At 46.5% G+C, this 16,185-nt stretch overlaps 1 protein-coding gene across 1 annotated transcript in view; it reads left to right on the top strand.

Moving 5' to 3' along the window:
* The first annotated feature begins 282 nt into the window (after positions 1-282).
* SNX8 (sorting nexin 8) overlaps positions 283-16,185 on the top strand; it is a 36,877-nt gene continuing 20,974 nt past the window's right edge. The window contains exon 1 of the mRNA XM_082199815.1: positions 283-416. Within this exon, the coding sequence (XP_082055941.1) occupies positions 365-416 (52 nt within the window). The 5' untranslated portion in view covers positions 283-364. The remainder of the gene's footprint in view (positions 417-16,185) is intronic.

The raw sequence follows: 16,185 nt of genomic DNA, 5'->3' as shown, positions 1-16,185 counted from the left end.
TGCTGCTGCTGCTGCTTTCTCCGTCCGCAGGGAGTCCTGCGCGCCGCAGTAGACCGAGCCCCCCGCTCCCGTTGTCAGAACCCACCGGACGCGCGTCTGACCCGCTGCACGTCTGAACGCAGGCTCGGCAAAAGGCGCGGCGGGGCTCAGCTCCAGCAGCAACCAGCCCTGTCTCCCCAGCGCTCTCCTCTTCGCCTCGTCCCGGGCAGCAGCAGCAGCCAGCGAGCCTCTCGTCCGCCCCGGCGCCGCCTCCCCGGCCGAGGGGGAGCGAAGGCGGGCGGGAGGAAGGGGAGGGCGCCAGGGTCCCGAGGACGCCGCCGCCGCCGCCTCCTCACATGACTGCCGAGAGAGAAGGAGGCGAGCCATGGACGAGGAGCCGCCCGCCGCGGGAACGGGGGCAGCCGGAGGGGCCTCAGGTGCGGGTTGCGCTGAGGGGAGTCCAGGGCCGCGCCAGGGGCAAGCGCGGGCCGTTAGCTCTTTCCTGTTTTTCTGCACCGCTGAGGTATTATTGGGGCGGCGGGGAGCCACAGCTGCCCCTCTTGTCGGGGAAGGGGCTGAGGCACCTGGGGGACCTCGTGAGGGCGTCTCCCCCGGCGCCTCCTTCGCCGACAAGCCCCCCCCCACCCCTGGGCGCCCTCGTCTCCTTGAGGGTTGTTGGCATTTCCACGCCGCTCTCCTCGAAAGTACAGCGGCAGTCTTTGCGTTACGGTGTATCGCCTTGCAGTTGGCGGAGTCGGGAGAAGAAGGCAAAAGGAAGCCGTTCTTCCTCCGCGCAGCGCCTTGTTAATCTGCGGAACTCGCTCCCGCAGGGACAGCGGCGGCCACCCAACTTGGGCGCCTTTCAAAGGGGAGTAGACGAATTCCTCGGAGGAGGAAGAGGAGAGGGCGATGGATGCAGTGGCGTAGCGTGGGTTGTCAGCACCCGGGGCAAGGCAAGTAATTTCCGCCCCCTAACCCGTGGATTTGCGCCCCCTAACCCGTGGATTTGCGCCCCCTAACCCCCAGATGTTGCGGCCGGGCCCCCCTGCACCCCCCACGCTATGCCACTGGATGGATGGCTACTGGCAGGATGGCTTTGCTCCGCCTGAACAGTTGGAGGCAGCGATGCTACTGAAATGACCAGTTGCTGGAAACTACAGGAAGGGGAAGACGGCATACATTATGATTATGATTATTATTTATTGAATTTATACATCTATTGGGGGCAATGAAGTGCAGAAAAGCACTGCTAGTATGAATTATGTAAGAAACAGTGGCAATTCATAAACGGTTCTTGATGGCCTTGGGAAGACAAGGAACACCCATGCTAAAAAATTTTTTGTCTTGGTTCAGCCCCTTTATGTATTGTCATGCGGCAGTTTCACATTTTAGTACTCCTAAAGCTACTGTGGGAAATAGTCGTTCATGAATAGTTTATTTGAAACAGTTGTGGTTATTACTCTACATAGAATTATTTATATGTGTCACTTTGTTTCTAGGTGGCTATCCTCTCTGCAATATTATTTCTTGAACTTCCTAGAGCAATCCTTTCTTTCTAGGGTTACTCAGGCCCACTGAGTTCAAAGGGGTTTACTGCGATGCAAGTGTACATTAGTTTGCTGCAGCAAAAGAAGTCGTGTGTTAACCTTAAAGGCTAGCAAATTAGCCTTAGTTCGGTAATACTGTACATTCTTCTGCAGGTACCACAAGATACTTTGTAGTATTTCTATACTATGGCATGGGAAATGTTGTTTAGTCGATTAGTCATGTCCGACTCTTCGTGACCCCATGGACCAGAGCACGCCAGGCACTCCGGTCTTCCACTGCCTCCCGCAGTTTGCTCAAACTCATGTTTCTAGCTTCGAGAACACTGTCCAACCATCTCGTCCTCTGTCATCCCCTTCTCTCTGTGCCCTCCATCTTTCCCAACATCAGGGTCTTTTCCAGGGAGTCTTCTCTTCTCCTGAGGTGGCCAAAGTATTGGAGCCTCAGCTTCACGATCTGTCCTTCCAGTGAGCACTCAGGGCTAATTTCCTTAAGAATGGATGCATTTGATCTTTATTTATTTATTTATTTATTATTCTCTTTGAATTAGTAGTATTTCTATAGCTACTGTGGGAATCGGTCTTTTAGCAATAGTTCCTCTGAAATAGTTCTTCTGCTTAATGTGGAATTAGACTCTGACGCTGCTTCTTTTGAAATAGTATTTCTAGCAAATGTGGAAGTCTTTGTAATCTGCTTCATTCATGGAAAAGGCCTGGTAAAACCCAAGCAGGTTTTGAGATAAACATTTAACAGTACAGTTTTTATAGGCCGCCTGACAATGCTTAATGTTCACTTGTGTGAGTAATGCCTAGGTATGTTAAGCTAATTGCCGTATCTGCTGCTGCACATATTATTCTGTTAGCACTAAAGTGAGGAAATGTGCCTAAGGAGCCTACTTAGCAATATGCTTTTGCAGCTACATAGGTCAGATAACTGAGATCTTTATATGCTGAGGAAAATGGATGTCATTGATGGAGGAGGAAGGTGTGTAGCTTGTTAGCAGAGTATTTGCTTTGCATGCAGAAAGTCCCAGGTTCAGTTCCTGGCATCTCCAGATAGGGGTGGGAAATTTCGCTGTTTGAAATGCTGGAAAGCCTCTGCCAGTCGATATAGATGGGGCTTTCCCCCCCAGCTGGAACTTGCCAGAACTAAGTGGGCGCCATTGCCATTATAAGAGAACAAGGGAGGCATTCGTGGTGAGTTCAGGCACCTCTTTTTCCAGAAGAATGGGACTGAATATAGACAATATTCAATTAGATGGACCAGTGTGGTTCTATGTTTGTTCCCTAAAATTGTTTGGTCAAAGGCTGGAAATCATAGAATTGTAGAGTTGGGTCATCTAGCCCAACCCCCTGCAATGCAGGCATCTCAGCTAAAGCATCCCTGACAGATGTCCATCCAACCTCTGCTTACAAACCTCCAAAGAAGAAGAGTCCACAACTTCCTGAGAGAGTCTGTTCCACTGTCAAACAGCTCTTACTGTCAGAAAGTTTCTGCTGATGTTTAGTTGGAATCTCCTTTCTTGTAACTTGAAGCCATGGGTTCAAGTCATACCCTCCAGAGTAGGAGAAAAGAAGCTTGTTCCCTCTTCCATGTGGCAGCCCTTGAGATATTTGAAGATGGCTATCGTATCTCTTCTCAGTCACCTCTTTTCCAGGCTAAACATACCCAGCTCCTTCAACCGTTCCTCATAAGGCTTGGTTTCCAGACCCTTGATCATCTTGGTTGCTCTCCTCTGCACACTTTGTCCACATCCCTCTTAGGTTGTGGTACCCAGAATTGGATACAGTATTCCAGGTGTCATCTGACCAAGGCAGAATATAGTGGTACTATTACTTCCCTTGATCTGGACACTATACTTTGGTTGATGCAGCCTAGAATAGCATTAGCAAATACATTTGAGGAAAATATATGAAAGTTCCAGGAGGATGGAGCAGCTTGCACTCAAAGTGCGCTCAACAGCATGCAAGCCCAAGTGACTCAACATGATTTACACACGCATTTTACTGATTGTTCTGCCCACCTTTTGTGTGAAATTAGAAGAGAGAAGGAATTCTTGATTTGAGTTGTTTCGAAATGCTTATTTCTTGTAAAATGGATTCATCCTTCTACCTGTTTAATGGCCTTTAATGTCCATACACGCAGCACCAAAAGATAATATTCTGCTCATGTATGCTGAAATCCATATCTTTTCTTGATAAGCTACCTCCTGACTCTCTATGAATCAGCTTCCAGTGTCTTGCATCATGCAGGCACAATCCTTTGCTGACAGAGCAATCCAAGCATACTTGCTTACACAAAAGGAAGTCATAATGAGTCCAGCGGGTTTTACTTCTTAGTAAGTGTGTAATACCATTTCTTAAAGGAAGGATTTGCATCCTTTTCATTCATTATTATGTTAGAATCATAGAATCATAGAATCATAGAGTTGGAAGAGACCACAAGGGCCATCGAGTCCAACCCCCTGCCAAGCAGGAAACACCATCAGAGCACTCCTGACATATGGTTGTCAAGCCTTTGCTTAAAGACCTCCAAAGTAGGAGACTCCACCACACTCCTTGGCAGCAAATTCCACTGTTGAACAGCTCTTACTGTCAGGAAGTTCTTCCTAATGTTTAGGTGGAATCTTCTTTCTTGTAGTTTGGATCCATTGCTCCGTGTCCGCTTCTCTGGAGTTAGTAAAGTTAGTTGAAGTTGAAGTTAGTAAAGTTACGGTGTCGTTCCACCCTTCTTCCAAGGATTTCTGAGCCGCATCCATGGTTCTGCTCATCCTCTTATTCTCACAGCAAACCTGTGGGAGGAGGTTAGCATGTGACCGCGTGAGCTTCACTTCAGCAGGGATTTGAACCCAAGTCTTCCAAGTCCTAATCCGGCACTCTATGCACTATGCCATACTGATTATAATTTCTTAAACTGTTTTCACAATCTGTATGCCGAATCCTTGGCAGCAGTTCTCTCTGTTCAAACTTACGATGCAAATTTGTAAGTGGAAAATAGAAGTGAAGGAGAGTTGCTTAAGGCCACCCAGTTAATTTATGGCTGTCATGAGATTGGACCAAGGTCTTCCTAGACTTGATTTCTACATTGGCTATTAAAAATGGCTTGGCCAAACAGAATATTCCGAATAATCCAGCTGTTTCATATTGAAGGTTGTTTTTGGCAGAGGGAGTGTGTGATTTTCCTGGCGTGAGGGGAAGCGAAGAATTGCAGAAGTGAGACAGTATGTGTCACTTAGTGAAACTCCATGTAAACTTGTAGGCGGTAGTTTTGCCTTCTGGTGAATTCTGGCAATGCTGATGTGGTTGGGGGTTTCCGGGGGCGGGGGGGGGGGGAAACCACCCCCATCACACACAAAACCCCCTAACCCCTTCATAGGAGGAAGTTATTGATGGACAGTTGTACATCTTCCTACGCGATTGTTTACTTCTGGTTGTAAGTTGCTTTGAGAGCTTTTTTTTTTAAAGGAAGCAGGATTTTTAAAATGATAATCTGGTAAATACTTAATTGAGAGTAAACTGTGCTGATTTCTTTGGAACTCACCACCATGTAATCCTGATTATAGCCTCTGTCAATAGATAGAAAGTCACGAGCTGGAAATCTATCTCTAGAATAAGATAGGGAAGAAGAAGGAAAGGAAAGGCTGATGAATGATCCTTCATTATTATGTTCAGATGCTTGGCTCCAAATTGGCAGGGAAACATCTGGTTTTGCTAAGGGGAAATCTAGACTCCCTGCATTATTTGGACCCAGAGTCCCCACCCCCCCAGGTCACGGCTTGAGATAGTAAGGATGAAACCTTCTTCCTGGTGGACTAGTCACATTGCTTCCTGAGGAATTCCCCCGCTTCCCATGCTCTTTGGGATTGTTGATTTGCTGAGGTTGCTATTATTATGCCCATTTTCTATTTTACAGTACCCTTGAATATTCGCGTCTTGGAAATAGTTTGGCAAATGCAGCAGCAGTCATTTAGACAAACAGTTTTGTCCAGACCCCGAACCCTAAGATAATTATGTGTTATATAGACTTTTATGCTTGCGTAAGTTTTGTCAGGCTCTGTGCCAGGTAGCTGGAAAACAGAGTGACGCTTCTCAAAAGCATCATGACCCAAACTAGCTTTTCCTTATAACTAAAATTAGTTTTTCCTTTTAATATTGTGTATAAAACTGATGCAGCCTAGCAGTGTACTGTTGTGGGGCGGGCATGCGACAGGGATGAAGTATCTCAGCATGATGATCAACAGCTAAATTTGTTGATCCTCCTGTTTGTTGTGCCTTGGTGGGTAGCTCTGAAAGACAGGGCCTTCTCCGTTGTGACACCATTGCATTAGAATTCCCTCGGTGGTGGGTGTACTTGGCTCCATCTCGTTACCATTTTTGAGCAGTTTTGAGGGGCAGTTTTGAGAGGTCTTGATTGACTCAGGCTTGTGATGATGGTGTGCTTTTATTTGGTCCTTGTTTATATAAACATTCATTCTGTTAAATTGTTGAGCTAAATCATAAATGGGGGGAATCTTACCTTTTCAGTAACTTGCTATAGATTTTAATTGTATTATTGTAAAATATTTCAAACATTTAATGTGTATGGCAGTGGATTATTCTTTCAGTTTGTTTTAATCATATTTTGAGTGGCTCATTTATTACTGTACTACTATATGACTCCCTGGCTTCCACCTGCGCTATGCCAGGAAGATTTTGGGCATCACATGGCAGGACAGAATCTCAAACAAAGATGTTGTTTCCCAAACCCATAATCCAAGCATGTTCACACTCCTGTCTCAGTGACGTCTATTCTGGCTTGGTCATGTTCACAGAATGGAAGGTGGCAGGATCCCTAAGAATGTGCTCTATGGGAAGCTGGTTTCTGGTATTAGGCCTGTTGGCAGACCAACTCTGTGTTACAAAGATCATAACATGAAGGCTGGCAACATTAACCTTGCCGTGTGGGAATCCATTGCAGATGACCTCTGTGCCCGGAAACAGTCGGTCAGGTTGTGTATCCACAGCAGTGACTAGAGGAGAAATGACCCCTGGGAGGAGCACAGGAAGAAGAAATGCCATAGTACCCCTGCTTCAACACAATTGGACACCTTCCTCTGCCCCAGCTGCAACAAAACATGTCTCTCCCTTATCAGTCTCTACAGCCACAGCAGGTGCTGCAACTCTTCAGCTGTTTGACTTCATCCCTGAAGGTTCACTCCTCCATTGTCTCCTGAGACAGACAGATGCCAACCAACTTTATGACTCTGACGAAGCACTTGAGAGCAGGATAAATATACCGTATTTTTCGCCCTATAGGACGCACCGGCCCATAGGACGCACCTATTTTTTTGGGGGGGGGGAATAAAGGGAAAAAAACTATTCCCCCCCAGCCGCGGGGGAAGCCCGAGCTTTTAAAAACGCACCTACCGTAGTTTTTAGAGGAGAAAAGGATATCTTCCCGAAGCGCGGGGCATTCTGCTGCAGTGCACCCCGCGCTCCGGGCAGCAGGCTGCTATCCGCAGCCTAGGGAGCCCTGTGGAACTCCCGCGGCTCCCCAGGCTTGCTGATAGCTTCCTGAAGCCTGGAGAGCGAGAGGGGTTGGTGCGCACCGACCCCTCTCGCTTTCCACGGTTCAGCGAAAGCCTGCATTCGCCCCATAGGACGCACACAGATTTCCCCTTCATTTTTGGAGGTGGAAAAGTGCGTCCTATAGGGTGAAAAATACGGTAAATGGGTTCTCCTTAGGATTCTTTTAAATTTTTGTGTTAGCTGCCTTGGAATTAATCAGCAAAAGTTGTACACTCCTCCCAAGCTTTGCATGATGGTATAGAGGTAGAAGAGTGGGGAGAGGGAAACGGTCTGGGTCAGCATTGGTCTAAAACCTATTTGGGATTGAGGAGCTTAAGAAGAAGTTTGGGGTGGAGGCAAAAAGGCTTGCGAGCTAGGATGTATCACAGTGACAGCTTGGAGGAAAAAGAAGCCGTTGACTAGGAAACCATGTAGACGAGGTAGTTGTCTATGCACAATGTCCTTGCACTGATATCATAGTCATTTTGGATAAATGGGATGCTGAAGAGGTTTGGTTTGGGGGAAGAAAATGCTTGCTCAACTTTCTTGCTCGTTTTTCACGCTGGGATGGCTCACACAAAGGGATCCTAGTGTTCCCAGATTGATCTATCAATTTATGTTGCGCCATGTATTATTGCAGGCATATGCAAATCCGGCCCTCCAGATGTTTTGGGACTACAACTCCCATCACCCCTAGCTAACAGGACCAGTGGTCAGGGATGATGGGAATTGTAGTCCCAAAACATATGGAGGGCCGAGTTTGCCTATGCCTGTATTATTGCATCAAAGGAGCTGTGTTGGCAGCAGCAGGGATAGTAGGAGTTGGTGCTATTCACATCTTGTGTTGATTTTGAAGTCTGTACCAGCAGTAGCGCTATAGGCCAATTTTATCTGATAGGCAGCAGATGACAGTTCTTAACCTAGTTTTCTTCAATCTTTGGATAAGCTTCAAGGTAAGGTGGTGTTTGGATTTGGAGGGAGGGCTCAGGATTGTGAAGATTTCTTGAAACCTGACCTCCTCTTGAGTATGGCATTGGTGTTTCTCCTCTCAAAGTTGTGCAATACAAAGATAGACAGCAGGAAACGTAGGGCTGTTTGGGGTGTGATGTTTTGTATTTGCCTATTTTTATTTTATTGTCTACTACCATGACACTGTTTGAATGATCTGGCGGTTTGGAAATACTCTTATAAATAAATAACTAGGAAGGCATGTGCACAGAAAGAAGTATAAAACTGTCAGAAAAGTCAGACATAGGCCTGACCTTTGAAGCTTCCAGAGTAGCTCTCACAAGATATATGTGCTTGTATATTTAGAAGATAAGTCTAAAGCGTAGTGTTGGAGCAAGAACGTGCTCTGACTAGGATTATCTTGATTTCACTCTCTTCCTCTCTTGGCTTCCGTCATCGTGAATTCCATCTATAGCTCCACAAGAACCATTCACAGCCCTATTTATTTATAATTGTTTGAAATGGAAAATGCAAGCCACAGTTTCACCAGCGTGTATATATTTGCGTTACAGTTAATTGCACTGTGTGATTATTGTGTGACACCTATTGTGCGACAATTCCTTTGGCCATAGGAGGTGCTGAGTAGCGTTGTGTTTTAACATCATGGCAGTGTGGTCCAAGGTCTCCAGAAATGAAAGGGGCCTGCCATTGAGCCAATCAAAGTATATGCAGCCTGCGATGTGCTCACATGGAGATAGGGCTTTTCAGAAGGAAGCAGTTGTATGTCATCCAATTCATTGAGGTTTTTGCAACTTAAATAAATATCTCTGCCTGGTTTTGGAAACAACAGTTCATACCAATGGTCTGAGAGCATTGTCCATCCTGGTCATCTTGGCTGGTGATCCTGGTTCTGTTCGCCACTGATCTTTGCCAGCCGGATGATAGATGTGCTTCTGAAGAGCTTCAGAGGACATTGTCCTCCAGACTTGCCATTCATTCCCTGGCAGTGGACTTCTCTGGATGTTATTCCACACCACATCAATTGAGTCCCTTGAGGGGCTGCTTTGTGAGTTTTGTACTTGGCAAAGGGATTAGTCTTGGCATCAAAGCCTGAACTTCATACTCAGTGACTTTGTATTAGGAACTGTACTGCCGGATATAGTAAATATTTGATGTAATAATGAAGAGGCAACTTGTTTATTTATTTCTGTTTTCGTCCCGCCCCCGGTTGTGGCCTAGGTAAACTTGGCCTTGATATTATAAAGCATTTTGGAGACTCCCTAAGTACAGATAACAGTTCTGGACATGAGCATTCAAAAGGAAAGACTGCTTAGAGTCATATGATCAGCTTGGCAGCTTGTATTATGCTTCATTATCTCAGCATTTTCTGTATTCTAGAGCCAGCAGGACAGATTTAAAGCTCACTCTCTCTCTTTCTTTTGCAGGCATATCTAATCTTTAACAACCATTCTGTTGTTTATTAGCTATCTAATGCTGAAGAGGCTCACAGTGCAGTGGAAGAAAGCTGCCCAAGTAGTAGATAAAACTAGATTATTTCTTTGAACGGCTTCCAGTTGGATCCACTTCTTATCTAGCTTTGGACATACAAGGATGGATGTGTATTTAGGTGATATGCCTGTGCCAGAAAAATACTGAAAGGTGAAAATATGGTATCAGATTTTTTTTGGTGTGATTTTTTGGTAAATGACAGCAAGTATTAAAAGAACTTCATAGCAGAAATGCACTGGTGTGGGCTTCCTTCGCCTGACTGTTGAGCTGGTGATTTCCCTGCCTTTTAGCTAGGGATGCAATGTTGAGTTGACATGAAAACCCGTACTTGGTGGTGGTGCTGACCTTTAAAGCCCTAAAAGGCCCAGTATATCTGAAGGAGCGTCTCCACTCCCATCGTTCAGCCCGGACACTGAGGTCCAGCTCCGAGGGCCTTCTGGCGGTTCTCTCCCTGTAAGAAGTGAGGTTACAGGGAACCAGGCAAAGGGCCTTCTCGGTAGTGGCCCCCTCCCTGTGGAACGCCCTCCCATCAGATGTCAAGGGAAAAAACAACTACTGTACCTGCCTTTTAGAAGACATTTGAAGGCAGCCCTTAGGGAAGTTTTTAATGTTTGATGTTTTATCATGTTTTTAATATTCTGTTGCGGAAACCCAGCCAGATGGATGGGGTAGAAATAATAATAATAATAATAAGAAGATTATTTAAAAGCACTTCCTATTTTCTTCATTGGTTATAGGGTTGCAACCTAAATCAGTTAGATAAATGGATTAAAAACATATCTTTCGAATCAGAAGCTGCTTCCAATTAATAGGCTAGTAGAACATACCTTAACAAATGCTTAGAAAAATTGCAGGTGTGAAGTCCCATCTTAAGAGCTCTTCTGTGAGTGAGAGAGAGAATGGGAATGCTGTTTCTTAGGGCATAGTTATTGTAAAAAGAGCTGTGCTTCATCTAAAAGCAAAGGTTGGCTTTTTTTCTTCCTCACAGCTTTTGTTTTTCTTGTGAGCAAATTTGTGCAGTTCTTTGGGTTGCAATCCTGCGTGCATCTCTGTGGGAGCAAGCCCCATCGAACATGGTAGAACTTGGGTCTGACTACACCAGTGTTTCCCAACCAGTGTTCCGCGGCACACTAGTGTGCCGCGAGATGTTGCCTGGAGGGAGGCAGGCGAGTCCAAAAAAGGTTGGGAAACACTGGTTTCTCTTTCAAAAAGGAAACGTGGGTTAAAGCGGCGACGCCGCCTCCCACTCACTTTCCTGCTCTAGCTTCCCTAACAGTTTTCCGAGTTGCGTCACTGGATCCAGCCCCCTTTTCCACATGTGATACAGGGCTGGAGGGAGGGAAAGAGGGCTTTACGTCGCGCACAAAGGCAGCCTCCTAGAAGCACTCTGGGCCGGCGCCGTTTCGCCGAAGGCGCCGAGGACCCCCACCCTCAGCTCCTTCAGAAAGGAAGCCCCGCCCCTCGGCTCCCTACGCCGCCAGGCAGCTCAGCTGACTGACGAGGACGTTCTGCGGCGGCGGCCGCCGCACAACCACCGCAGTTGCTGGCAGCGTCCGCAGCGCAATAAGTAACAGCGCCTGGTGCTGCCAACTCTTTCTCTCTCTCTCCCGCCCCCCCGCCCCCAAGCTCTCGCGCGCCCCGCGTCAACATCGCCGCGCGCAGCTTCCCGAGCTCGAGGCCAGCCGCTGCAAGCACGCGCCGGCTCGTCATCGGCTCCGGTTGTTGCCTTTCTCCGCCGAGGTCGGTGGACCCCGAGCCTAGGCTTTCTTCCCGCACCCCGCTTTCTGAAGACCGCACACCAGTTGGGCCAGTACATATTCCCCTCCCGTGACTGGAGCGGAATAGCCCTTTCTCTTCTTCCCCAACCCTTGTCGTTGGAGGAGTCCCTCAGTCCCTCGCTTTGCTGCCTCCTCCACCCCCCACCCCCAAAGCTTGGAGGTTCCCCGGCAAGGGGGAGGGAAAAAATTTGAAAGTTACACTTTCGTGCGTCCCTCCTGGTGTGACGCTGCGCGCTGACTTCACGGGGCTGTAATGGTGGTGTGCCTCGAGATTTTTTTCATCAAACAAGTGTGCCTTTGCCCAAAAAAGGTTGGGAAACACTGGACTACACATTGAATTGTGCCATTGATTAATTCACAGACCAAAAAATAAATAAAAATCAGTCCAATTATTTGATTAACATTTGTTTAATTGGTGACAAATCCGCTTCAACAAATTAATGGGTATGCGCATTATCAACACCTGATAATACTTTGGCAAAAGTAGAGGGGACGCAACATTTCTATGAACAAAAGCATCTGTTGCTCAGAAGAAAGGATGTGTCAGTTCCTCTTATGACAATATGCCGGAACTGTTATATTTGGTGAGGGTGGTGAGGGTGCCCATCAATCTTAGCTTTGTCGAGCCATAGCCCAGGGGTTAAGGCATTTGCTTTGTGTGCAGAAGGTCCCAAGTCCGACCCCCTGGCATCTCTAGGTGGTCTGGGAATGCCCCTGTCTGAAACCCTGGACAGCTGCTGCCAGTCGGTGCAGAGACAGTTAGATGGGCTGGTGGTTTGCCTCTGTATATGGCAGCTTCCTGGGGTGCTGTATGTAATAGATGTTATTGATAGATTGAAGTACACTCTCCTTCTTTGCATGCAATGCCGTATTCAGCTTCAAGGCAGGGTGGATAAAAATGAATGATTTAAAAAAAAACAGAATTTTTTTATTTAAATAGGATTTCAAAAAATTTAAATCAGATTTTTTTCAATTTAAATTTGATTTTTAAAATCAAATGCTTTTGGAGGAAAAATCTTTCCAAAGATAGTTTTCTATTTAAGTTACATTATAGTCCAGAGGCTATTTCATCAGGAAACAAGGATTTGTTTTAAGTTTTTCATGTGTGCTAAAACCCTTAAGGTTTTTTCTCTTTTGTTTGAAAAAGTTGTTCAACCACGTCAGTTAACAAACATGGATACATATCCTATAATGTTATTGTTTCAGTTAAATAAATTGTTTAAATTGTTACTAAGGAAATGATTTTTCTCCTTCCAATAAAGTGCAGCAGAAAAGTTGTCCGAATATAAACAGTTACCTTATTAAACCTAACAATGATTCTGAAAATTTATTATTCCAAAAATGAAAACTTCAGCTGGTTGTAAATATTAAGATTTTACCAGCAAGAATGAGTCTTTTTGTAAAAAAAAAATGATTTAAATCAAGTCTTACTGACTAGTGATTTAAATTGATTTGATTAAAATCAAATTCACCCTGATTCAAGGTGCAAGAGTGTTAATAGATCAAGGCGTCCAGTACCTGTTCATGTGAGAACTTCTCATACCTGAGTGGCTTATGTATCATCAGTGGATGAATCTGATGGGATGCCTTGGAAGATGGCCTGAGGGTCAGGAGCAGAGACGCAGATTGGGTGTGATGAGGAAAAGCATCTGGGTGGAGCAGAAAAGCTCAGGGTTGTGGAAGAAGACAAAACCACAAGTATCTAAGTAAGCTTGTATTTCTTAGGCATGTTTGAAGCTGAAGGGGAATTAAGGTTTTAACGTTTGGGAGGCACGAAGAGTTGTTGCTTGGGATTTTTCTAAAGGAAAGGCACATTGCAAGTGCATCTCTGGTCCGTGGATCCAGCAGGTGTTAACATTTAATCAAGCCAGGCTGGCTTCCACCCGCCTGGGTGATGGGCCGTTAAGATAACAAAGGAAAGGGAGCACTGTGTCAGATGACAAATGGCGGGAGCCCTCCCTCGACTTGCAGACAGTGAGAAGGACAAAAGCCAGAATTCAGAGTAGGGCTTTGGGGCTGTGGTGTCAACTAGAGGCAAAACAGCAAGCTGGGGAGAGAGTCACAGAGCAATGTTTGATTTCTGTTTGAATCTGAGACTGTTTCGATGAGAGAAGCAAGACCCCTTGGGGGTGTTAAGGCTGTGAACCTCTCCATCATAGGCTCATGTTGTGTATACAGTGGTACCTCTGGATGCAAAAGGGATCCATTCCGGAGCCCCGTTCGCATCCTGAGCAGAAATCAACCCGTGTCTGTGCGGGTCATGATTCGCCGCTTCTGCATGCACGTGACGTCATTTTGAGAGTCTGCGCATGCGCGAGCAGCGAAACCCGAAGTAACCCATTCCGTTACTTCCGGGTCGCCGCGGAACGCAACCTGAAAATGCTCAACCTGAAGCTACTTTAACCCGAGGTACGACTGTAAATGTAAATAAACTTATATCATAAAGTCACCACCATCTTGTTGTTAGCCGCTCTGAGCCCGGCTTTGGCTGGGGAGGGCAGGATATAAATAAGATTATTATTATTATTATTATTATTATTATTATTATTATTATTATTATTATTATTATCTTGGCTGTGTCTCATCTCCAAAATTAAACACAAACCCTGGGCAATAGCCTGGAACCCCTGGAATCTTGCCCTGCTCAGAGATCGGGGTGACATGCAACAGTATGAATGAGTCACAAGCAAAATGAAATGGCTGTGAGAAATTGGGGCTCTATGCAGTGATAGTGTGAGAACAGTATTGTGAGAACAGTATTGGGGAGGAACACAACTAAAGACTACCTGTTGGGGTGTATATGTCCCCCTTTGCTGCAGAAGCACGAATCTGCGCCAGACGTTGCCTTACCCTTTCCTTTCCCCCTTGCACCTTTGCTAGGCCAACTCATTTGTGCCACGTGTCATGTAGGTGGAAGAACAAGGACTGGAGATCTTGGGAGATTTGAGAGGCATTGCTATCAGCTTTGAGTTGCAATGTGCTCAGTTCATCACTTCACTTGCCATTATTCCGGGACTCTGATAACTTCCAGGAATCTCGATGTGCGGTTGAATACATTTGCTTTCTGTGCGGAAGGGCTCCTTGCTTACAGCTTGCCCGATTAGCATCCTGAACAATGCAGGCTGAACATACAAGCAAATATAGCTATGCAGTCGTGACTTTCTAAAGATGGTGTATGTATGGAGAGCACGAAGCCTTAAATTGTACCGGTGGCCTGGTATACAGTGGTGCCTCGCAAGACGAAAAGAATCCGTTCCGCGAGTCTCTTCGTCTTGCGGTTTTTTTGTCTTGCGAAGCAAGCCCATTAGCGGCTTAGTGGATTAGCGCTATTAGCGGCTTAGCGGGCTTAGCAGATCAGCTGATAAGCGGTTTAGCGGCTTAGCGGGTCAGCTGATAAGCGGCTTAGCGGCTTGGGAAAAAGGGGGGGAAGAAAAAAACCCGCAGGAACTCGCAAGACATTTTTGTCTTGTGAAGCAAGCCCATAGGAAATTCGTTTTGCGAAGCACCTCCAAAACGGAAAACCCTTTCGTCTAGCGGGTTTTCCGTCTTGCGAGGCATTCGTCTTGCGGGGCACCACTGTAGTGCCTAAGAGTTCTGGCTGTGTGAGTGAGAAGTCCGAAGTTTACACAAGGGGTGGGAAACCTTTTTTGGGCCAAGGGCCGCACGCTCATCTGGGCAGCCTCCCAGGGGCCACATGCCAGGGGTTGGCGTGGCCAGATGCAAAAGGGGGAGGGGCAATGAATGTTAATTAGGGGTGGCTTATGTCCAGAACTTCCCAGACATAGCTGGAATACGGCTGTCAGAAACAGGGTACAGTGGTACCCCTGGTTACATACTTAATTCGTTCCGACGGTCTGTTCTCAACCTGAAACTGTTCTTAACCTGAAGCACCACTTTAGCTAATGGGGCATCCTGCTGCCGCTGCACAATTTCTGTTCTCACCCTGAAGCAAAGTTCTTAACCCGAGGTACTATTTCTGGGTTAGCGGAGTCTGTAACCTGAAGCGTATGTAACCCGAGGTACCACTGTTCATTGTCGGATTCCAAGGGCACATGCAGAGGCATTTGAGGAGTGAGTGAAGCAGGCATAGGCAAACTTGGCCCTCCAGATGTTTTGGGACTACAACTCCCATCATCCCTGACCACTGGTCCTGTTAGCTAGGGATGATGGGAGTTGTAGTCCCAAAACATCTGGAGGGCCAAGTTTGCCTGTGCCTGGTGTGAAGGGATGTGGCCCAGGGAAAGAGAGAGGACAGGGGAGGGGGAAGAATCTTAGGAGCTAGATAGAGAGCACTAGACCAGTGTTCCCCACCCCCGTTATACCTTTCCTTAACTCTGCCAGCCTTCCTTTTTTACAGCATAAGGAGACTAGTGATGATCTTACAGGAGTCAAATAGCTTCGCTCCTTTTCACTGCTTCTGAAACTTTGCTATGCTTGTTTGGTGTTCTGCAGAATGTTTGGGGAAAAAATATAGTAGGATCCCGGTCTGGCAGGATCCCCTTACTCCCTCTCGTGTATCATGGCTCAAATTCACTGCACAGATGCTGTTGGCCCATATACCCATCTTTTGTATCTGGGCTTGACATCGGAAGGCACATTTATCCAGTAGCTTGCGAGTTGCTCTCCTGGTCTGCATTGCTGGATACAGGGACTTCAGAATCAGGAATAAGCCTGAGCTCTGTCTGAAAGGCAAAACATCCGCTGTGCTCCATTGACACATGGTTCCTGAAGGGAGACCTTGCATTCCAGGGATTCTTCTGCAATACAAAACAACCTTTTAAAAAGGAGGTTGAAACTAGCAACACTCCACAGCAGAGCAAGTGCGTTCACTGTGGTGGCCCCTGAGTCGCGGAAACACCTGCCTTTTCAGAGTTGGGTGC

Source organism: Podarcis vaucheri (genome assembly GCF_965113315.1).
Source record: "Podarcis vaucheri genome assembly, chromosome: 14".
Classification (NCBI taxonomy): Eukaryota; Metazoa; Chordata; class Lepidosauria; order Squamata; family Lacertidae; genus Podarcis; species Podarcis vaucheri.
This window is presented reverse-complemented; position numbering and strand designations above follow the sequence as displayed.